Here is a 15,929-nt window from a genome sequence, read left to right as displayed (position 1 = left end):
CCTCCTGTGAATACGGGCCCACGAGAGTCACCCCACCGAGGAAAGAAAATAGAATATAACACTTGGGTCCGTTTTTCTCAAGGGACTTTTTGGTATTAGCTGACGAGTGTGTGTGTGTGTGTGTGTGTGTGTGTGTGTGTGTGTGTGTGTGAGAGAGAGAGAGAGAGAGAGAGAGAGAGAGAGAGAGAGAGAATATTTGCGTGTTGATGTGCGTGTTTATTTGTGTGTACGTGTGAGTACATTTGTGGTATTCGTGATTGATTATTTGTGTACGGGGGGCACGGAGGGACCTACAGTATGTGGGATGAAATTTTGCTTGTGTGATAGTGTGTCTGGTGCGAGGTGTGTGTGTGTGTGTGTGTGTGTGTGTGTGTGTGTGTGTGTGTGTGTGTGTGTGTGCCAAAAGTCCACCTTAACTTCCCCATTTCACGACAGATGATCTCTGTATTTTACTTGGGAATCACACGACTGAGTCTAGTTGTGACATCTCTTCCCTTGTCACCTAAATGTAAGCATCGTATACTAAGCGGCATAGCAAACACTGTAGTACCTTTTCTTCAGCGATTTATTTTCCATTTTATCTTATCGTCTGGCACACTGAAGGGCTCTTTGTCAGTACTAGAAATACATAAATATCGTAGAAGAGAATAAGCATAATAAGTCGCTAACGAAGGTGCTGCATAGTCTCCCATGTCGCTTAGAATATGACCCTGTGTTGTGTTGGTTGTGATTCGAGTTAACTTTCTCTCTTCCATATTACGGTAGCCACCCACCCACCGCCCTCAGCTTGTAGGCCGTATTCTCGTAGGCAGCCCAGTCCAGTCCGATGGCGTATTATAGAGCACTGACCAATCTAACAGAGACCCCTAACCCCTTCATGCTCAGTTGATGACCAAGTGTTGTCAGAATGGAGAGCTGATTTGACTAGTAACCAAGGAGACCCCATCCTCATAAGTAAGGGTCATTGGAATTCATGTAATTACTGTACTACTCAGTATTCGAGTTGTAGGATTGGCCTTCCTCAGGCGAAAACAACCGACTATATTATATTTGATCCTTGCTCACACAGGCCAGATCTGAGGGAAGTATTTTCGTCAGCTTAGGAGGGTTTTCTGTGCTTCATCATAAGCAATTTTTCTTGATTATTTTACCTAAGGATTGGGTTTTATGGTAATTATGTATTGTCAGTTCTGACACAGAATTCCTAAATAGCATACAACAATAAATGCAGTGGTGCATCCAGTACATAAATATACCAGAAAGGAAGGGGTGCTGGGGATCCTCCATAAGGGCGTAATGTAATGTTTTTGGCTTCCACGCTAAAAAAAAGAAAAAAAAAATCTGCTACTAAGCAAAATTAGGATAATAATATTCTGAGATACGTTTTGCATGGTGCAGCACTGGCTTTTTTTTTTTTTTTTTTTTTTTTTTTTTTTTTTTGACAAAGAACATTTCTGAATATTTTCCAAGCGCGATTACATTATAGAGTTTCTTGTGTGTGAATGGTTTACCCCAATCCACAGCCATACTTTTTTTTTTTTTTTACTTAGGAAAAAAAGTTAAGGGTATTAGTCCTCAAAGCGAACCAGGATTAAGGCTAGGTGAGACCCCCGAGGGCCGCCCCCTATGGAGGGAAGCGGCCCCCGGAGTTTGCAGGCAGCTTCTTTATGCATGCCCATAGCATTTTAATTAGGAAAATGAACCCTTACAGTGGCAGACTTCTGCTCAGACCAGGTTTTAGGCAGGATGGAGCCCCCAGAGGCCACCCATTATGAGGGGGGAGGAGAGGCACAGCCGCAGGGGTTCTCAGCAATGCAGGTATGCACATCCATATTTTTTTTGCACGGGAAGATTAAATTTTGCAGTGATACACCTCCACGTGGACCAGGTTTTAGGCAGGATGGAACCCTTGGTTGCTACCCAGTGGGGGAGGCCTCAGGGGTACTGGCCAACATAGAGTATTTTACAGGGTACCGAGAGAGAGAATATAAGAAACATTGAAAAGAAAATGACGCTTACTTTCCCCAACCATTTTTTTTTTTTTTGTCATTTTAAATGAGCTTATCTCCATTAAAACTGAACTAAATTCAAAAGGGTGCACCAAGTAAAATATCCACAGTGACATTAGTTTTGGCGATACAGAAATGTCCATAGATCAAAAACAAGTTTTGGGTCCACAGAATGACAGAAAAAAAAAAAAAACGTCCCTCAGTTGCCTTGTTCAATATGCAGCCTTCAAAACAAAGAAAAAACAAAAATTTGATGAAAAACAAATCATGTGAAACAAATTTTATGAACAGATTGGCCTAAGTGACAGCTAGTGCACATTTATACGATGTCTCACATTATGTTAAATCAGTTTTAAAATAGTACCAGAAATTAAAAGGTAACCCCGAGAAAAGTATATTATGCCCTTATCCGGCGAAAATACGGATCTAATACACGTGAACATTGCAGTTGCTCTGACTCTTCCTATAGGCTCCTATTTCGCTAATTATAAATCGGCAGCTTGAGCAAGGGTTAATTCTGTCTATTACTCACCCTCTTAGGAGAAGGTCCCGTTTTGCAGTGGACCTAATATAGATTGTCACAGAATACAGATATCTTAGGATGATTTTGAAAAAAAAAAAAAAAGTTAATAGGGTAAAGTCTTCATAAATTCCTTCACAACTTGTTTCTCTCTTTAAGCCGAATAAAATCGCGTTTAGATAGAAGGAATACTTTGGATAAGTCATTGGACTGACAGGGTGAAGGAGGTTTCCTAGCACCTCTTCCTTGAATGTTTATTTCCGTGCACTACCTGTTAATACTGTTTTTTTTTTTTTATTCATGCCTAGTATATGTCTTTAAAAATTACTAGGTATATTAAAAGCAACTGAGAAGGTGATGGTATATAATGTGCAGAACTAATCACTAATGAACAGGTGCTAGACAGTCATGGGGGAAAGCTGCAAATTTCCTTAAGTGTGGATTAAAACCAATTCTGACAGTTGTTTCCCTGACTAGAAAATCCTCCTAAGCTGAACAGAATACGTGCCTGTGTCTTCTGTAAATACACCTTTGCTTCCCTGTCCCTGTGCTGTGTGCTTGTGGTGGTGATGGTGATGGTGATGGTAATGGTGCAGTTCGACCCAGACGACGATGGTGGTGGTGACTCGTGGGGGGAATGGCAATCTTTCCTACCTTCACAGATCACCGACCTGGACGACGCCTTGTTCAGGGTAAGGGGGCGAGGTTAGGCTACCAATGTTGTCGTGTGCACGCCAGCATGAGACTCTAGCCCTGTCTGTCCACTATACTTCTACTACTCTAACTTGGTCTAGAAATCCCACCTCTCTGTCTTTACTGCCAAGATTTAACAGTAGATTAATGATAGAGTATGATGCCAGTATCAGAGAAATGCTACGAAAGGTTGCACAGCCATAGTATTATGTTTTTCTGCCATTGAGCCAAGTGAAATCTGCCACAGAAGCACAAAAATCTAGATCAAGTTAAGGAAAAAGGGGATCGTGTGATCGTAGCATTTTACACAAGGTGTCTAGGGGAACAAGTGGGAAGTTCAGGAGATTCTTCTCTTGAAAAATTTGTGTAAAAAAATAAAATGTTACATCAACTTGGGCCAAATTTCAACCGTTACGGAAGTAGAATTACTGACGACCTAATGGGTGAATAAAGAGGGAGACTATTCTGGCCCATCAAGTCATCAGTAATTGTAGCTCCGCATCTACTGAAAATTGATATATAACATCTAATACCCAAGAATAACTCCTTGAAGGATCTCACATATTTCTCGCGACACCCTATGTTTGTCCATTCTGTCTGGGGATTTTTTTTTTTTTCTATTTTCTAACATATCTATTCAACTTAGGTGAGATTTTTCGAACTGAAGATGTTAGATACAACTTCTGATTTGAATAAAAATCATCGTGTGGCAGCAAGAATAGACAATAAAGGACATCCTCGAAATTCAGAGGTTTAAATGACGTCACTGTGTACGGAACGATGGAGACGTCCGTATACTGAGTTAAGTCCCAACACGTATTCCATCACCTGAAATTCACCCCCTCACATCTGATCCGTTCTGAAACCTCCCCTTTCCATCTGACTTTGTATCACTATACCTTCGCCGCCTCATATATTCAGTATGACGCTGTGCAGGGCAAAACGTAGACTACTGAGCACCAGGAGCGGAAGCACAGACGACCGATATTTTTATTTCCCTCAGTTTACCCTACAGCTGAGACATCAGTAACACTTATCTCGCATTGGACCATTTCCAGCTGGATTGCACATCTTTTGGTCCCCTGAGCCTGAGGACGTTCTTTTCATTTTATTCTTGTCTTCCCCTGACTTTTTTTTTTTTTTTCAGCATTAGCTAGACTGTTCTACATTGAGGGGTCAGATATAGCTTTGATAAACTCCATCAGTGCGAGAAATTTTCTCAAGTTGAATAAAATAATCTGATATTAGAAAGAATAAATAAAAAACGGACGTTACCCGGGTTCATTGGGTTAAGCTGCAATTTTCAGGCAAACTTCTCACGAATTGAATATATTGTTAAAGTAAACTAAAAGGTAGTTAGGTGTGAGATTGCTGGTAAGCAACAGGTGCTTGGCTTGCCTGACATGTGTGGGTGAAAAAGAAGTGACCGAATCTCAGGTTCTCCTTATGACCTTCTTCTACACGCCTCCCTCACACCTTGCACATCAACCTTTTGCATCTCCCCCTTAAACCTATATCTACACCTTTGCTGTGTTGATATGGCTCCAGTTTCATTTGGATGTGAACCCGGTGGACTGCAGACTGAAGATGCCCTTGTGCAGCTCACCATCCCCCTTTCGAGGGACAGAAAGGGAGCTGAGAGGCCTTTGTACAAGCAGGTAGCACTGCATCTGGTTATACAGGTGCCCTTGCCGGAAGTTGTCCCTCTCCTCCATACGTTGGCACTACCTTCGTCTTCCAGTCCCCACTCATACATGCCTCTTTCAACTCTTTCGTAAATCTACACTTTACTACTTATATACTTTCACCCTACCTTCTGCGCATTTCTTAAATCTACACTTTACTACACATACTTTCACCCAACCTTCAACGCACTTGTATCACAGGGTCATATTTATCCCTGTGTGGACCACAACTCTCATGTCTGGTGAGCATACCTCTTAGCAGCACTTCAAAGTAGGATGGAGGCAAAGGCTGTTCGTCTCATCTGCTCCCCTCCTCTTGCTCTGCTGCATCTCTCTATCTCTCTGATACTCTTGTTTCCGTGATTACTGCTGTTCTGAAATACTTTCTTTTATCTCTGCCCCATTACGGTGGGCAAGCAACACCCAGCTAGTTAAACACACACACACACACACACACACACACACACACACACACACACACACACACACACACACACACACACACACACACACACACACACACACACACACACACACACACACACACACACACACACACACATTATTTAGAAATTCTCTAATGGAGTGGCTAAGTACTTTTTTCAGTCCTTCATTTGTACATCTAACCAGATCTGTCAGTCTTTCTCTCTGCCTATTCCCTTGCGTATGTTCTCAGCCGTTTAAACACATGTATCCTAGCGTTTGAAAATGAACAAATCTTAACTTTGGAACTCTTCTTTTTTTCTTTCTTTTTTATTTGGAAAGGGTAATTTTCAGCTGGCTTTGGTTCTTTATTTTTGCATATATTATCCTTTAAGATATTCCACACACCTTTGCCATCAATATCAGACTGGCAGCATTTGATTTTACGTACATATTCTAGGTGACATTGAAGGAGGGGAGTGGGAGGGGGAGGCCAAGGATAAGACGGAGGGATAGAGTGGAGAGGTATATGAGAGAGGGGGATGTGAACTGGGAGCAGAGCAGTAAAATGGCGAGGGACAGGGCGACATGGAGACGATTTGTTTGTGGCCACACGGGATTAAGGCGTTTGGTAATAAATAGATAGAATACGCAATCTTTGAAGTTTGTTTTATTTATTTATTTTTTTTTTTAGGGGGAGGGGGAACTTCAGTTTTAATACTGCATCTCAGTATGTTAAGCAGTTTAAATACAGTACTTACATTTTTAAAACCCAGGAGGACATGGTGGACACCGCATATATTCTGTTCTCTTTCTGACATGTCCTTTGTGGCATGAATGTTCACACAATTTGTTACTGGTCTCGTAGGAGGAGATTCATATGTTTTCCACAGAATTTCAAAGGTTTAATAATGATTCTAGGGTGAATTCAAGATTGCCAACCTTCCCAAGGGAATGCATAATGGTTTACACACAGCCACAGTATACTGACATACATTACTGTGAAGATTGTCACGTCTGAATGTTGTCGTCTAGGCTTTTAATTAATATGGACAGGATGTATAAGTCCTGTTGCCTCTCCTGCTTTTCTCTCTGTGGACCTTTATTAGTTTCTTGAATCCACACCAAGCGACACAGATAATACTGATCGATGGGCAGTGAAAGTCATCAGTGCCAGTGGTTGCAGATTCACCACTTATTTTCGAAGTCAATGGAGAGGGAAGCATGAAAGGTGACAGGACTCTTGTTGCTGGCAGTACTTTTGTGGTAAATATTAGGTTCCACTGGTAGTATTTACAGGTTAATTCACCATCACGTGTTCTTTGTCTACCTGTAATTACCTGCCACATTTGAGTCTTAGAAGGCATTAAGGGTCTCTGAGTGCTATTTGTAATTCCAGATACAGGTGGGGTTGTAATGCATCTTTTCACTCTCACAGCATGGCTTCATCTGGCTTCACGTGTTCTGTACATGGCATGATGCAATGATAAGTGCTGTGTTATAAAAGAGCTTTTTAACACATTAACATATGACATGTGTTTATTGACAGGAGTGTGTAGCCTCGCAGGTGATGGATTACTAATACTCTGTGAGGATATTTTTCTTTCTAACATCAGGGCTCCTGGCCTTTGGTTCTTTCTTTCATGCATTAAAAAAAAAAAAAAAAAAAAAAAAAGGAACACATTGTACTTTCTTGATCCATAGTGTTTTAAGTGGCTGTGGCGAGTTCGTTGCACCTGTTTCTTAGCGATTTATTTTGCCTGTTTCTCCTTAATATCCTCCAGTATGTCAATGATACAAACTATGTCGATAGAACACAATGTGAACAGTGTTGGAGAGAATATTAAGATGTCCTAGGCAAAATAAATCGCCAGGGAAGAGGTGCTAAGAAGTTTCCTGTGTCACCAAAAATCCAACCCTTTGAACCTACCTCTGTCTGGCAGGAAACAGTAGTCAGGGTTTCACACACACACACACACACACACACACACACACACACACACACACACACACACACACACACACACACACACACACACACACACACACACACACACACACACACACACACACACACACACACACACACACACACACACACACACACACACACACACACACACACACACACACACACACACACACACACACACACACACACACACACACACACACACACACACACACACACACACACACACACACACACACACACACACACACACACACACACACACACACACACACACACACACACACACACACACACACACACACACACACACACACACACACACACACACACACACACACACACACACACACACACACACACACACACACACACACACACACACACACACACACACACACACACACACACACACACACACACACACACACACACACACACACACACACACACACGAACCACTGACAAAGGCCTCCCGCTTGAAACTCTGGCGGCTTCTTCCCGTCGACAAGAGATAGGATTTATGCGATTAACGCATTATGCTCATTTTACTCTAACTTGGCCTAAAATTCCCATCTCTATATCTTGAATGCTGAGCTGTAAGGATAGACTGGCACTATATTATGATGATAGTCACAAAGAAGTGCTATGAGAAGTATGTAGAGCAGTAGCATAGTCTCTTCCTGTCACAGAGCTACGTGAAATAAGCTGCAAAAAGACATTAATTTGGGGCAGGTTGGAATAAAAACAGTATAGATCATTCAGCTTAATTAGGCGTAGATTTTCGTTTTCAACATATTTATAGTGGTTCAGTGGCAGAAAAAGACATTACTACCGCCCTACATCCTTTCCATTGCACTTCTTCGTGATTAGCACCATAATCTAAGGCTAATGTGTTGTCATATTTACCCTTACGCTTTTATCAGTCTAACCTGGCCCAGATATTCGTCCAATTACAGCTTATTTCACGTAGGTTAGAGGTAGAACATAACATATCGGCTTGACATTCTTTACATAGCATTTCTTCGTGACAAACACCATAATCGAGTGTTAATCTCATTCCATAACACAGCACTGAAGATTGAGAGATGGCAATTGTAGGCCACGTTAGCGTAAAAAGAGTATAGTTCAAGTGAAGACAGCGTCATAAGATGTTAGGGGATGTTAATGACGAGAACATGGGACAAGTTTCACCATCCTCTCTTGCTTGCCCAAAGGTGTTCGCCCGGGATGCTGACGCGGGTATCAACGGCGATTTAGACTACAGTATCAAGACTGGCAAGGGCAAGAAAGGCCGCTTCAAGATCCACCCCAAGACGGGCCAAGTGTACACCAACAGGGCACTGACTCCGGGCAAGGCGTTTGAGCTTTTGGTAAGTCATGCAGAAAATTTGTTGTTCTACAGTTCGTATACCTTAACTTTCCCTAACGTATTCTGTCCTAACCAAACAAGCCTAACTCTATCCTAACCTAGCCTGACTAACCAAACCCTAACACCAACTTCACTAACCCAAACATACAGTATCTCTAACCTAACAATCTAGTCAAATCTAACCTAACCGTAACCCGAACCCTAAGCCCACCCTAATCTAACCTAACCAAACCTAGTCAGAAGGGCACTTATTGTGGCCAAGACGTTGAATATTATAATGTCACGCTAAAACATCATTTCCTAGCCTGTAAAGTGATGATATGGTCATGATACGATGATAATAATAATAATGATGTTGATGATTGTGATAATGATGCGGATTGTTTTTCTTCTATTTATTTCTCATTTTTCTCAGACATATTTGCATCCTTTCTGCCACCTAACTTCTATAGTGATGATGGTGATGATGATGAGGAGGGGGAAGGTTTGAATGACTGAGATGAATATTATTTGTATAAATTTTCTTATTTCAACATTATCCATCTTAGTGTTGATTATGAGAATGAAGACAGTGGTTATTAAAAGAATAATGACGGTCAAGATGATAATATTTGCATATTTCATTTTTTCCTCTGTTCTTTGTTCTACCTAACCTTGCAACTTTAGGGGAGAAGAAGAAGGAGAAATGATGAAGGTGATGATGATGATGATGATGATGATGACGATGATGATGAATTAAAGGCGGTGATGATAAACAAAAAAAAAAGATAATTCTACCTCTGCTGTGTTGCGCACCTAACCTTTCCGTGACATTTACTGTTATAACGCTGCAGGTGGAGCTGTCTCACATTTTCCTCATCTGTTTTCCTGTTTTCCCGTTCCTTTTCCCTCTTCCGGGTTCATGTTCGCATTTTTCCATTTTCATTGCACTTTTTTTTTTTCGCCCATCCTTAGTTCATTTTTTAAGTTTCTCTTTCACTCTTGCCTTTTCTTGTTCATAATCACGCCTACTCACTCATTCTCTAGCTTTCTCGTCTGGTGTTCTTTTTCGTTCATGGTTACGTTTTCAGACTTCTCTCCCTAGCTCATGCATGACCTGCAAGAATAAAATGACGTCACTTGCTGTTTTTTTTTTTTTTTCTGCGTCTCACTTCTCTCTGTATTTAATCCTATCCCTCTGGTGTTCTCTTTCTTAAAATTATACTGTCTTTTTCATGTAAAATGCCACGGAATGCTTTGCGGTATCCGTCGTCTTTGGCTTCACGTTGTTTGAAGCACACTGAGCACCGATACTTTGTTGGTCCAATGTAAGTACTCAACAGAACACGTCTACAATTGGAGCATCCTGACAATTACTGATGCAGCAGTGATGATTAATGTGCAGAAAATTGCTCGATTGCTGGAGCGCGAATCTATTGGCTGCTGAAATTAATCTTGTCCCCTGACGATCCGTTCCCTGATTACCTGGCGACTTAATGCATCATAATTAGAGTTGGTAATGATCATATATATTGCTTAGCGCGCGTGATTGATGGGGTGTAAGAGGAGCTGGTTCCTCGCTGAATAATTAATGAATGAACGTAGTGGATATTCGTGGTTTCTGCTCAGCAGAATTATACGATCTGTCAGCAAATGCAACAGCTGTAATGTTATTAATGGGATAATGGGCCAGAGTCACCGGCTAGCTCAATAAATCGTCTGGAAGTAGTTGTTGCTGCTGCTGCTTCTCAGCCCCGAACCGTCTGATCAAGCACACCCGTCGATCGCAGGTAAGCAAAATACCTCTGTGAGATTATCCCACAGGTTTCATACCTTCTTAATGATATGGCTGCCTCTTAGTTGCTATGCTGTACTCCATTATGTATGTTTGTTGTGTGGGCCTATTCTACAAGCAGGGCACGTGTCATCTGTGGTTCCACCACACCCAAGCCCAACCCAGATCAAAGTTGGTAGCTCAGAAGGGTAGGGTGATGTCCTGCTTTAAGCCTAGGTAGGTGAACTGGATCGTATCTATTTTAAGATACCTCCGATGGGTGGATATCAGGAGGGGGGCTTGCGATACAGTAATTCTGTATTCTGATAGAGATGTATTGCCTTGTGCATGAAGGGAGTATCAAGGCGCTTTTTCGTTGCTGGTGTGGGAATGTCTGGAGGGAGGATGCTGTTGAAGAGAGTCTGATAATATTTATATGGTTATTGTGATAATATTTATATGGTTATTGTTTTATGTTCCGAGGTGTGCTGTGTATCTGTCATGTAATTACGGATGTTGGGCAGTGGCACAGACTAATGCATAGAATTGTATACCTCTGAGGATAGGGTAGTCTTTGACAGGGAGGACTTGGTTTCAGAGTGTAGATGAGCAATAGGAATGGTTTTGGTGCAGCCAGTGATGATGCATAGGGCGTTGTTCTGTATGGTTTGCAAGGTGTTGCAGTGAATATTAGATAGGTTGGGAACCCATGCCAGGGCAGACATAGAAGGTCTCTAATCTAATAAATCTAATGTATGTAGAGTAAGGAGAGTATTTTATTTTTATGTTCACACACTGTCTCTGTAGCTGCCCTGGGTGGATTGAGTTTGGGGGTGCACCGCATCTTGATGTATTGTACGTGTCCTTGAAGGTATTTCAAGGTTGTATGTCACTCCAAGGATCATGGTAGGAGGTGTATGTGGCACAGGAGCGTTGTTCGGTGTGATATGAGGGGAGTACCTGAGTTCTTGTTTGTTGCTGGTGATGAGTGGGGTGATGGATCTTACTGAGCAATCGTGAGCCTCTTATCCTAGATTCAAGTCTGCATTGTGGTGAGGTAGTTCTGTGTGCAGGCTGTGTCTGCAGTGTGCCGTGTGACTGTTTTCATGATGTCATCTGCATCTGAGGTGATGTTTGCAAGGGGTTGTGGTGTGGAATATCATGCATGTACAGGTTGAAGAGTGTGGGTGAGAGAACAAAGCCCTGTGGATTTCCATTAGGAAAATACCGTGTTCGTGATGACTCGCCCCTGACTGTAACATGTGCTTGTCTGCCAGATACGTAGTCGGCAAGCCAGCATTTGTTGTTTTCCACGTGTGTTGTATATCATGGTGATTAGTATGCCTCGGAGGATGGCATGGAAGGGTTTACTACCACCTATTGTTATGTGAAGTGTTCGTTGTGTGGGTGTTGTTGAGTCTGTACCGTCATCTGTGTGTGATTAATCAATATTGTGTTTGTAGGGTGTAGTGCTCTAAATCGATGTTGTGAAAGAGCAAGGGGGACATGAGGTTTGGCATTGTTGACAGTGAGACGTTCAGTTATTTTGGATGGTGTGCTAAGTAGTGTTGTGGATCTTTACAAAGAATGGTCTTTTGGGTCTTTGTTCGGTTAAGTATAGCAATAATTGTTCCTTATTTCCAACTATTGGGAATGCTGCAGCGTGCGTTTGAGTTGTTGCTGATGTTTGTGAGGGGCTGGATACCATGAGGTCCTAAACGTTTCAGGTCTAGTTTGCAGATAGAACCCGGCCCAGTGCTTGTACAGTTCCTTCTTTTCTTGATAATGTTATGTGTCTGTCCTGGGATCAAGGAGGTTGCACTGTAGTCGAGTGTATAGGATAGGCTATGCTAGGAGGACTGTTTTTTTCAGACTCGATGCGTGTTGGTGTTAGGTGACTTGTGCTTGTGCAGTGGTTCACGAGTATGTTGTCGTGTTCTTTGTAGGAAGGGATGTGTTGGGTGTTGAAGGTGATGGCGGTATGGGTGTTGGGGGTGATGGCGGTATGGGTGTTTGGTTGGCGACGCGGATGTTGGAGTTGATGGGGGTGTGTGTGCTGGTGTTGATGTTGGTGTGAGTGCTGGTGTTGACGTTGGTGTGGGTGTTGAAGATAATAGCAGATTGGGTGTTGGAGGTGCTTGTTTGTGATTTAATAATACTGTTAGGTAGTTTGTAGTGCCGGGAGGGTTCTTTGGAGTGATGAGTGTTGTTACAAAGGCGTTCCAGTTTTCCATTTTCTTTATACTAGTTTTGTTGTTGATCTCGTTATTTAGTTCTTAAGAACTTGTGATGATATCTTGTGTGTATGTGGGAAAGAGGATTTGTGTTCATGTTGTCTTATGAGGCGAGCAATGTCCAGTGTAAAGTGTGAGTTGTAATATCTTCTTTTGCGTTGTGGATTGTGGTGTTTGTTTGCGTTGAGTATGAAACTGTTGAACTCTGTAATATGTCCTGTAAGGTTGGTGATAGATGTGCATTTTAGTGTGCTGAAGTGTTGTATAGTTTCTTCAGTGAATTTTGTTGTCTGCATGCATGAAGTTTGTGAACGTGAGGCCTGATCGCACTGGACTGGTATGTGTTACGCTGGTGATAATGATGAGATGACCTAAAGAGAGTATGGATTTTGTTCCCCAGGTGGTGGTGAGTAAAAAATAATCAGGTATGCCGTAAAGATATTTTTGTTTGTTTGTTTGCTGAAATTTATCGTAATTGTCATCATTATCCATCTTTAGCTACAGCAAAGCAGTTTCCTTGCCACTGGAAAACTACCGAAGTCGGACGATTATGCGAGTGATATTTCTTGATGTTGTTCTTATGCCCCCGGCTCATCTGAACGTAAACCAGTGGACTACAGGTTGAAACTGCCCTTCTGCAGTTTACCCTTCTCCATTTAGGGGAGGGAAAATGAGCTGAGACACTTAAAAAAAAAAAAAAAAAAACGGCCAGCGCCGCCACCCAGGTATATCGGTACAACCACGTGAAGGTGTTCTTTCTAGCGGTCTCGAGTTGCTAATGTCAGGTAATGAAGTGGCACTCCCTCAATAAGTCAAGAAGACTCACTTTCCCACTCATGTAACCAGGCGCCAATTTTCCCATCGGACAAAGAATCTTCACTTTCCCCAACCAGGCCCGTACATTCGGTGGCACAGAAGATTTTGCAGTACTCCCTCCATAGTGATGTATTTTGCGTGCTATATCTTAGCTTTCGTTTAATCAGACATGAGGATTTTAAGGTGTAATGCGCAAAGTAGATCGCTGAGGATGATGTATTAGGAAATATCCAAAGCCATTTAGAATAAAACCTTGAACTCAACATCCCAGCAGGTATAGTTAATTCCTAATTAGAATTAAGGTCAGGCATGACACATCGTTCCACACCAGCCTACACTTGCTCACTCAACTCCATCATCTCTACCAATACGAATAATTACAATCAGAATAGGCTGTAATTACATGTCATGGAGTTAAGGGTGAGGGATTATGGACGTATGTGGAATTATTGTGTGTGTTGTGGTTGAGTGTAAGGGTAGTATTTAAGTGGCTCTGGATATTTAGTAACACCCAAGCAGTTTATCCTTCACGTAACTTCACACGTCGCACTGTATGTCACTGATGGAAATTATACCGTAAAAGGCGACAAAAATAGTGTGTAAGAGAACTTTTATATGCACTGTTCTAAGTAATATATGTATGTCCTCAATAAGGTGTGGGGCGTGTTTGAGCGAGCGACAGTTGTTTGAGTCAAGTAACTCTTGATGAAAAGGATGTTAATTACACGTGCTATTCGCATGCACCATTATCCGTTGGTTATTTCATCTTTGGTTTTGGTTGAAGTGATTTCCGTTTTGCTTGCTTTCAGCAAAAATCAAATAAGAACGTCACTCCAAAGCTTTGATTCCTGGGCCTTGAGTGTGGCGACAGCTGTACTAATCATCAAAGAAACGTGATCACACTTAATCTCCCACAATATCGTTATTACTAAACCGGTATTCATCAGTTAAGTGGAGCATCCTATGTTTTTATCCAGACAACAAAAACTTAGGCGTTTTGACAGTTCTAAGAATACTTTAGGTATATTTGACAAAGTTATCGGTGAATTCTGGGTTTATTTGATACTACGATAATAATAGAGCTTTCGAAAAGGTATAATATATATATATATATATATATATATAACTTCGATATTTCTACAAAAATGCATGATTTGAAGCTGTAAGAGTTTATATCCCCACTCACCCACCGGCCTGGGGGTCAATACTGACCGATATCGCTCCCTTGCTTAGAAAATAAATTCATAAGAAAACGTTGCCACGAAGTTTACAGTGCCACGTAGACTATAACCTTAATTATAACTTAAAGTGGACTATAACCAGCCCTCTCTTCCCTCCGACACACACACACACACACACACACACACACACACACACACACACACACACACACACACACACACGTGTGAACAAGGAACATCCACAGCTTAGTGAGAACACGGATTCTCGTGCGTATAGGCAAGTATGGAGTTTTGAGGAAGTCTAATATTGATTTTAAAAGACCATTACTCATACCCCACATTCTCTTCCTTATGGGTACAGAGACGAAATAAATGGCAACCATAACTCAGGGCCACGACTCGACATGTGGACCAGTGTGGAGGTAATGCTGAGTGAAATTCTACTTTGCAATGACTGTAATCACACCTCACTCTTTCCCCTACAGGTGCAGGCGCGGGATAAGGGTCAACCACAGCTTAGCGCCACGACTCGAGTTCTTGTGCGGGTGGCTCAGGTTCCACAGTCTTCAACCCACCTGCCCGTGCTGACCCCTCCTGCACCCGCCCACGTCATGGAGACAGATCCACCGGGGCACATGGTTGCTTTCGTCACGGCACACGACCCTGACAACGATACACTGTGGTATTATATAACGGGTGGGTGTAGTGGCATAGACCTCGTAATCCCTTTTTCATATCGAGTTACTCATTACACAGAATCTGAACTGCAGTGTCCATCGTACTATGCATCAGTAACATATTCGGACAGCAAAATCATGTGGTCTACTGTTACGGGTGAGTGCTGTCGTTTTTACGGTCCTGTTTATAGAAGACTTCGCGGTAACTTTTAAATAGCGATTTATCCTGTGCCTTACACTTCACTAAATGTAAACTTTGTTACTGACACCTTTTAGTAGATATTATTGGTGAGTCGTATCCCTTTTTGGATTGTAAGTGGGGTAGGAGACACCGTAACACCTCTTCCTTAGCCATTTATTTTGCACATTACACCTCACAATCTTCTTGTATGTTATTAAAATATTGTTTATAATAATAAGCCGCGATGACACCTTTAGGTAGTATATTATAGATGAATCCTGTCGCTTTGGACGTTGTGCAGTAAGTGACGCAGGAGACTACTTAGCACCTCCTCCATGGCAATTTATTTTTAACATTGCATCATAATATTCTCAGGTAGCACTGTTTATATCTCGTAAATGCCGAATAACAAA

At 41.9% G+C, this 15,929-nt stretch overlaps 1 protein-coding gene across 1 annotated transcript in view; it reads left to right on the top strand.

The window, feature by feature from the left end:
• The window catches only part of LOC145408967 (fat-like cadherin-related tumor suppressor homolog), a 335,831-nt gene that overhangs the window by 197,770 nt on the left and 122,132 nt on the right, over positions 1-15,929 (top strand). Inside the window, exons 5-7 of the mRNA XM_080279544.1 lie at positions 3,126-3,221; positions 8,520-8,675; positions 15,144-15,354. Coding sequence (XP_080135670.1) covers positions 3,126-3,221; positions 8,520-8,675; positions 15,144-15,354 — 463 coding nt within the window. The remainder of the gene's footprint in view (positions 1-3,125; positions 3,222-8,519; positions 8,676-15,143; positions 15,355-15,929) is intronic.

Source organism: Coenobita brevimanus, chromosome 79 (assembly GCF_032717465.1).
Source record: "Coenobita brevimanus isolate Jiangsu-jjx chromosome 79, ASM3271746v2, whole genome shotgun sequence".
In the NCBI taxonomy this organism is placed as follows: domain Eukaryota; kingdom Metazoa; phylum Arthropoda; class Malacostraca; order Decapoda; family Coenobitidae; genus Coenobita; species Coenobita brevimanus.
The sequence above is the reverse complement of the archived record's forward strand: the minus strand, read 5'-3'. Positions and strand labels throughout refer to the sequence as shown.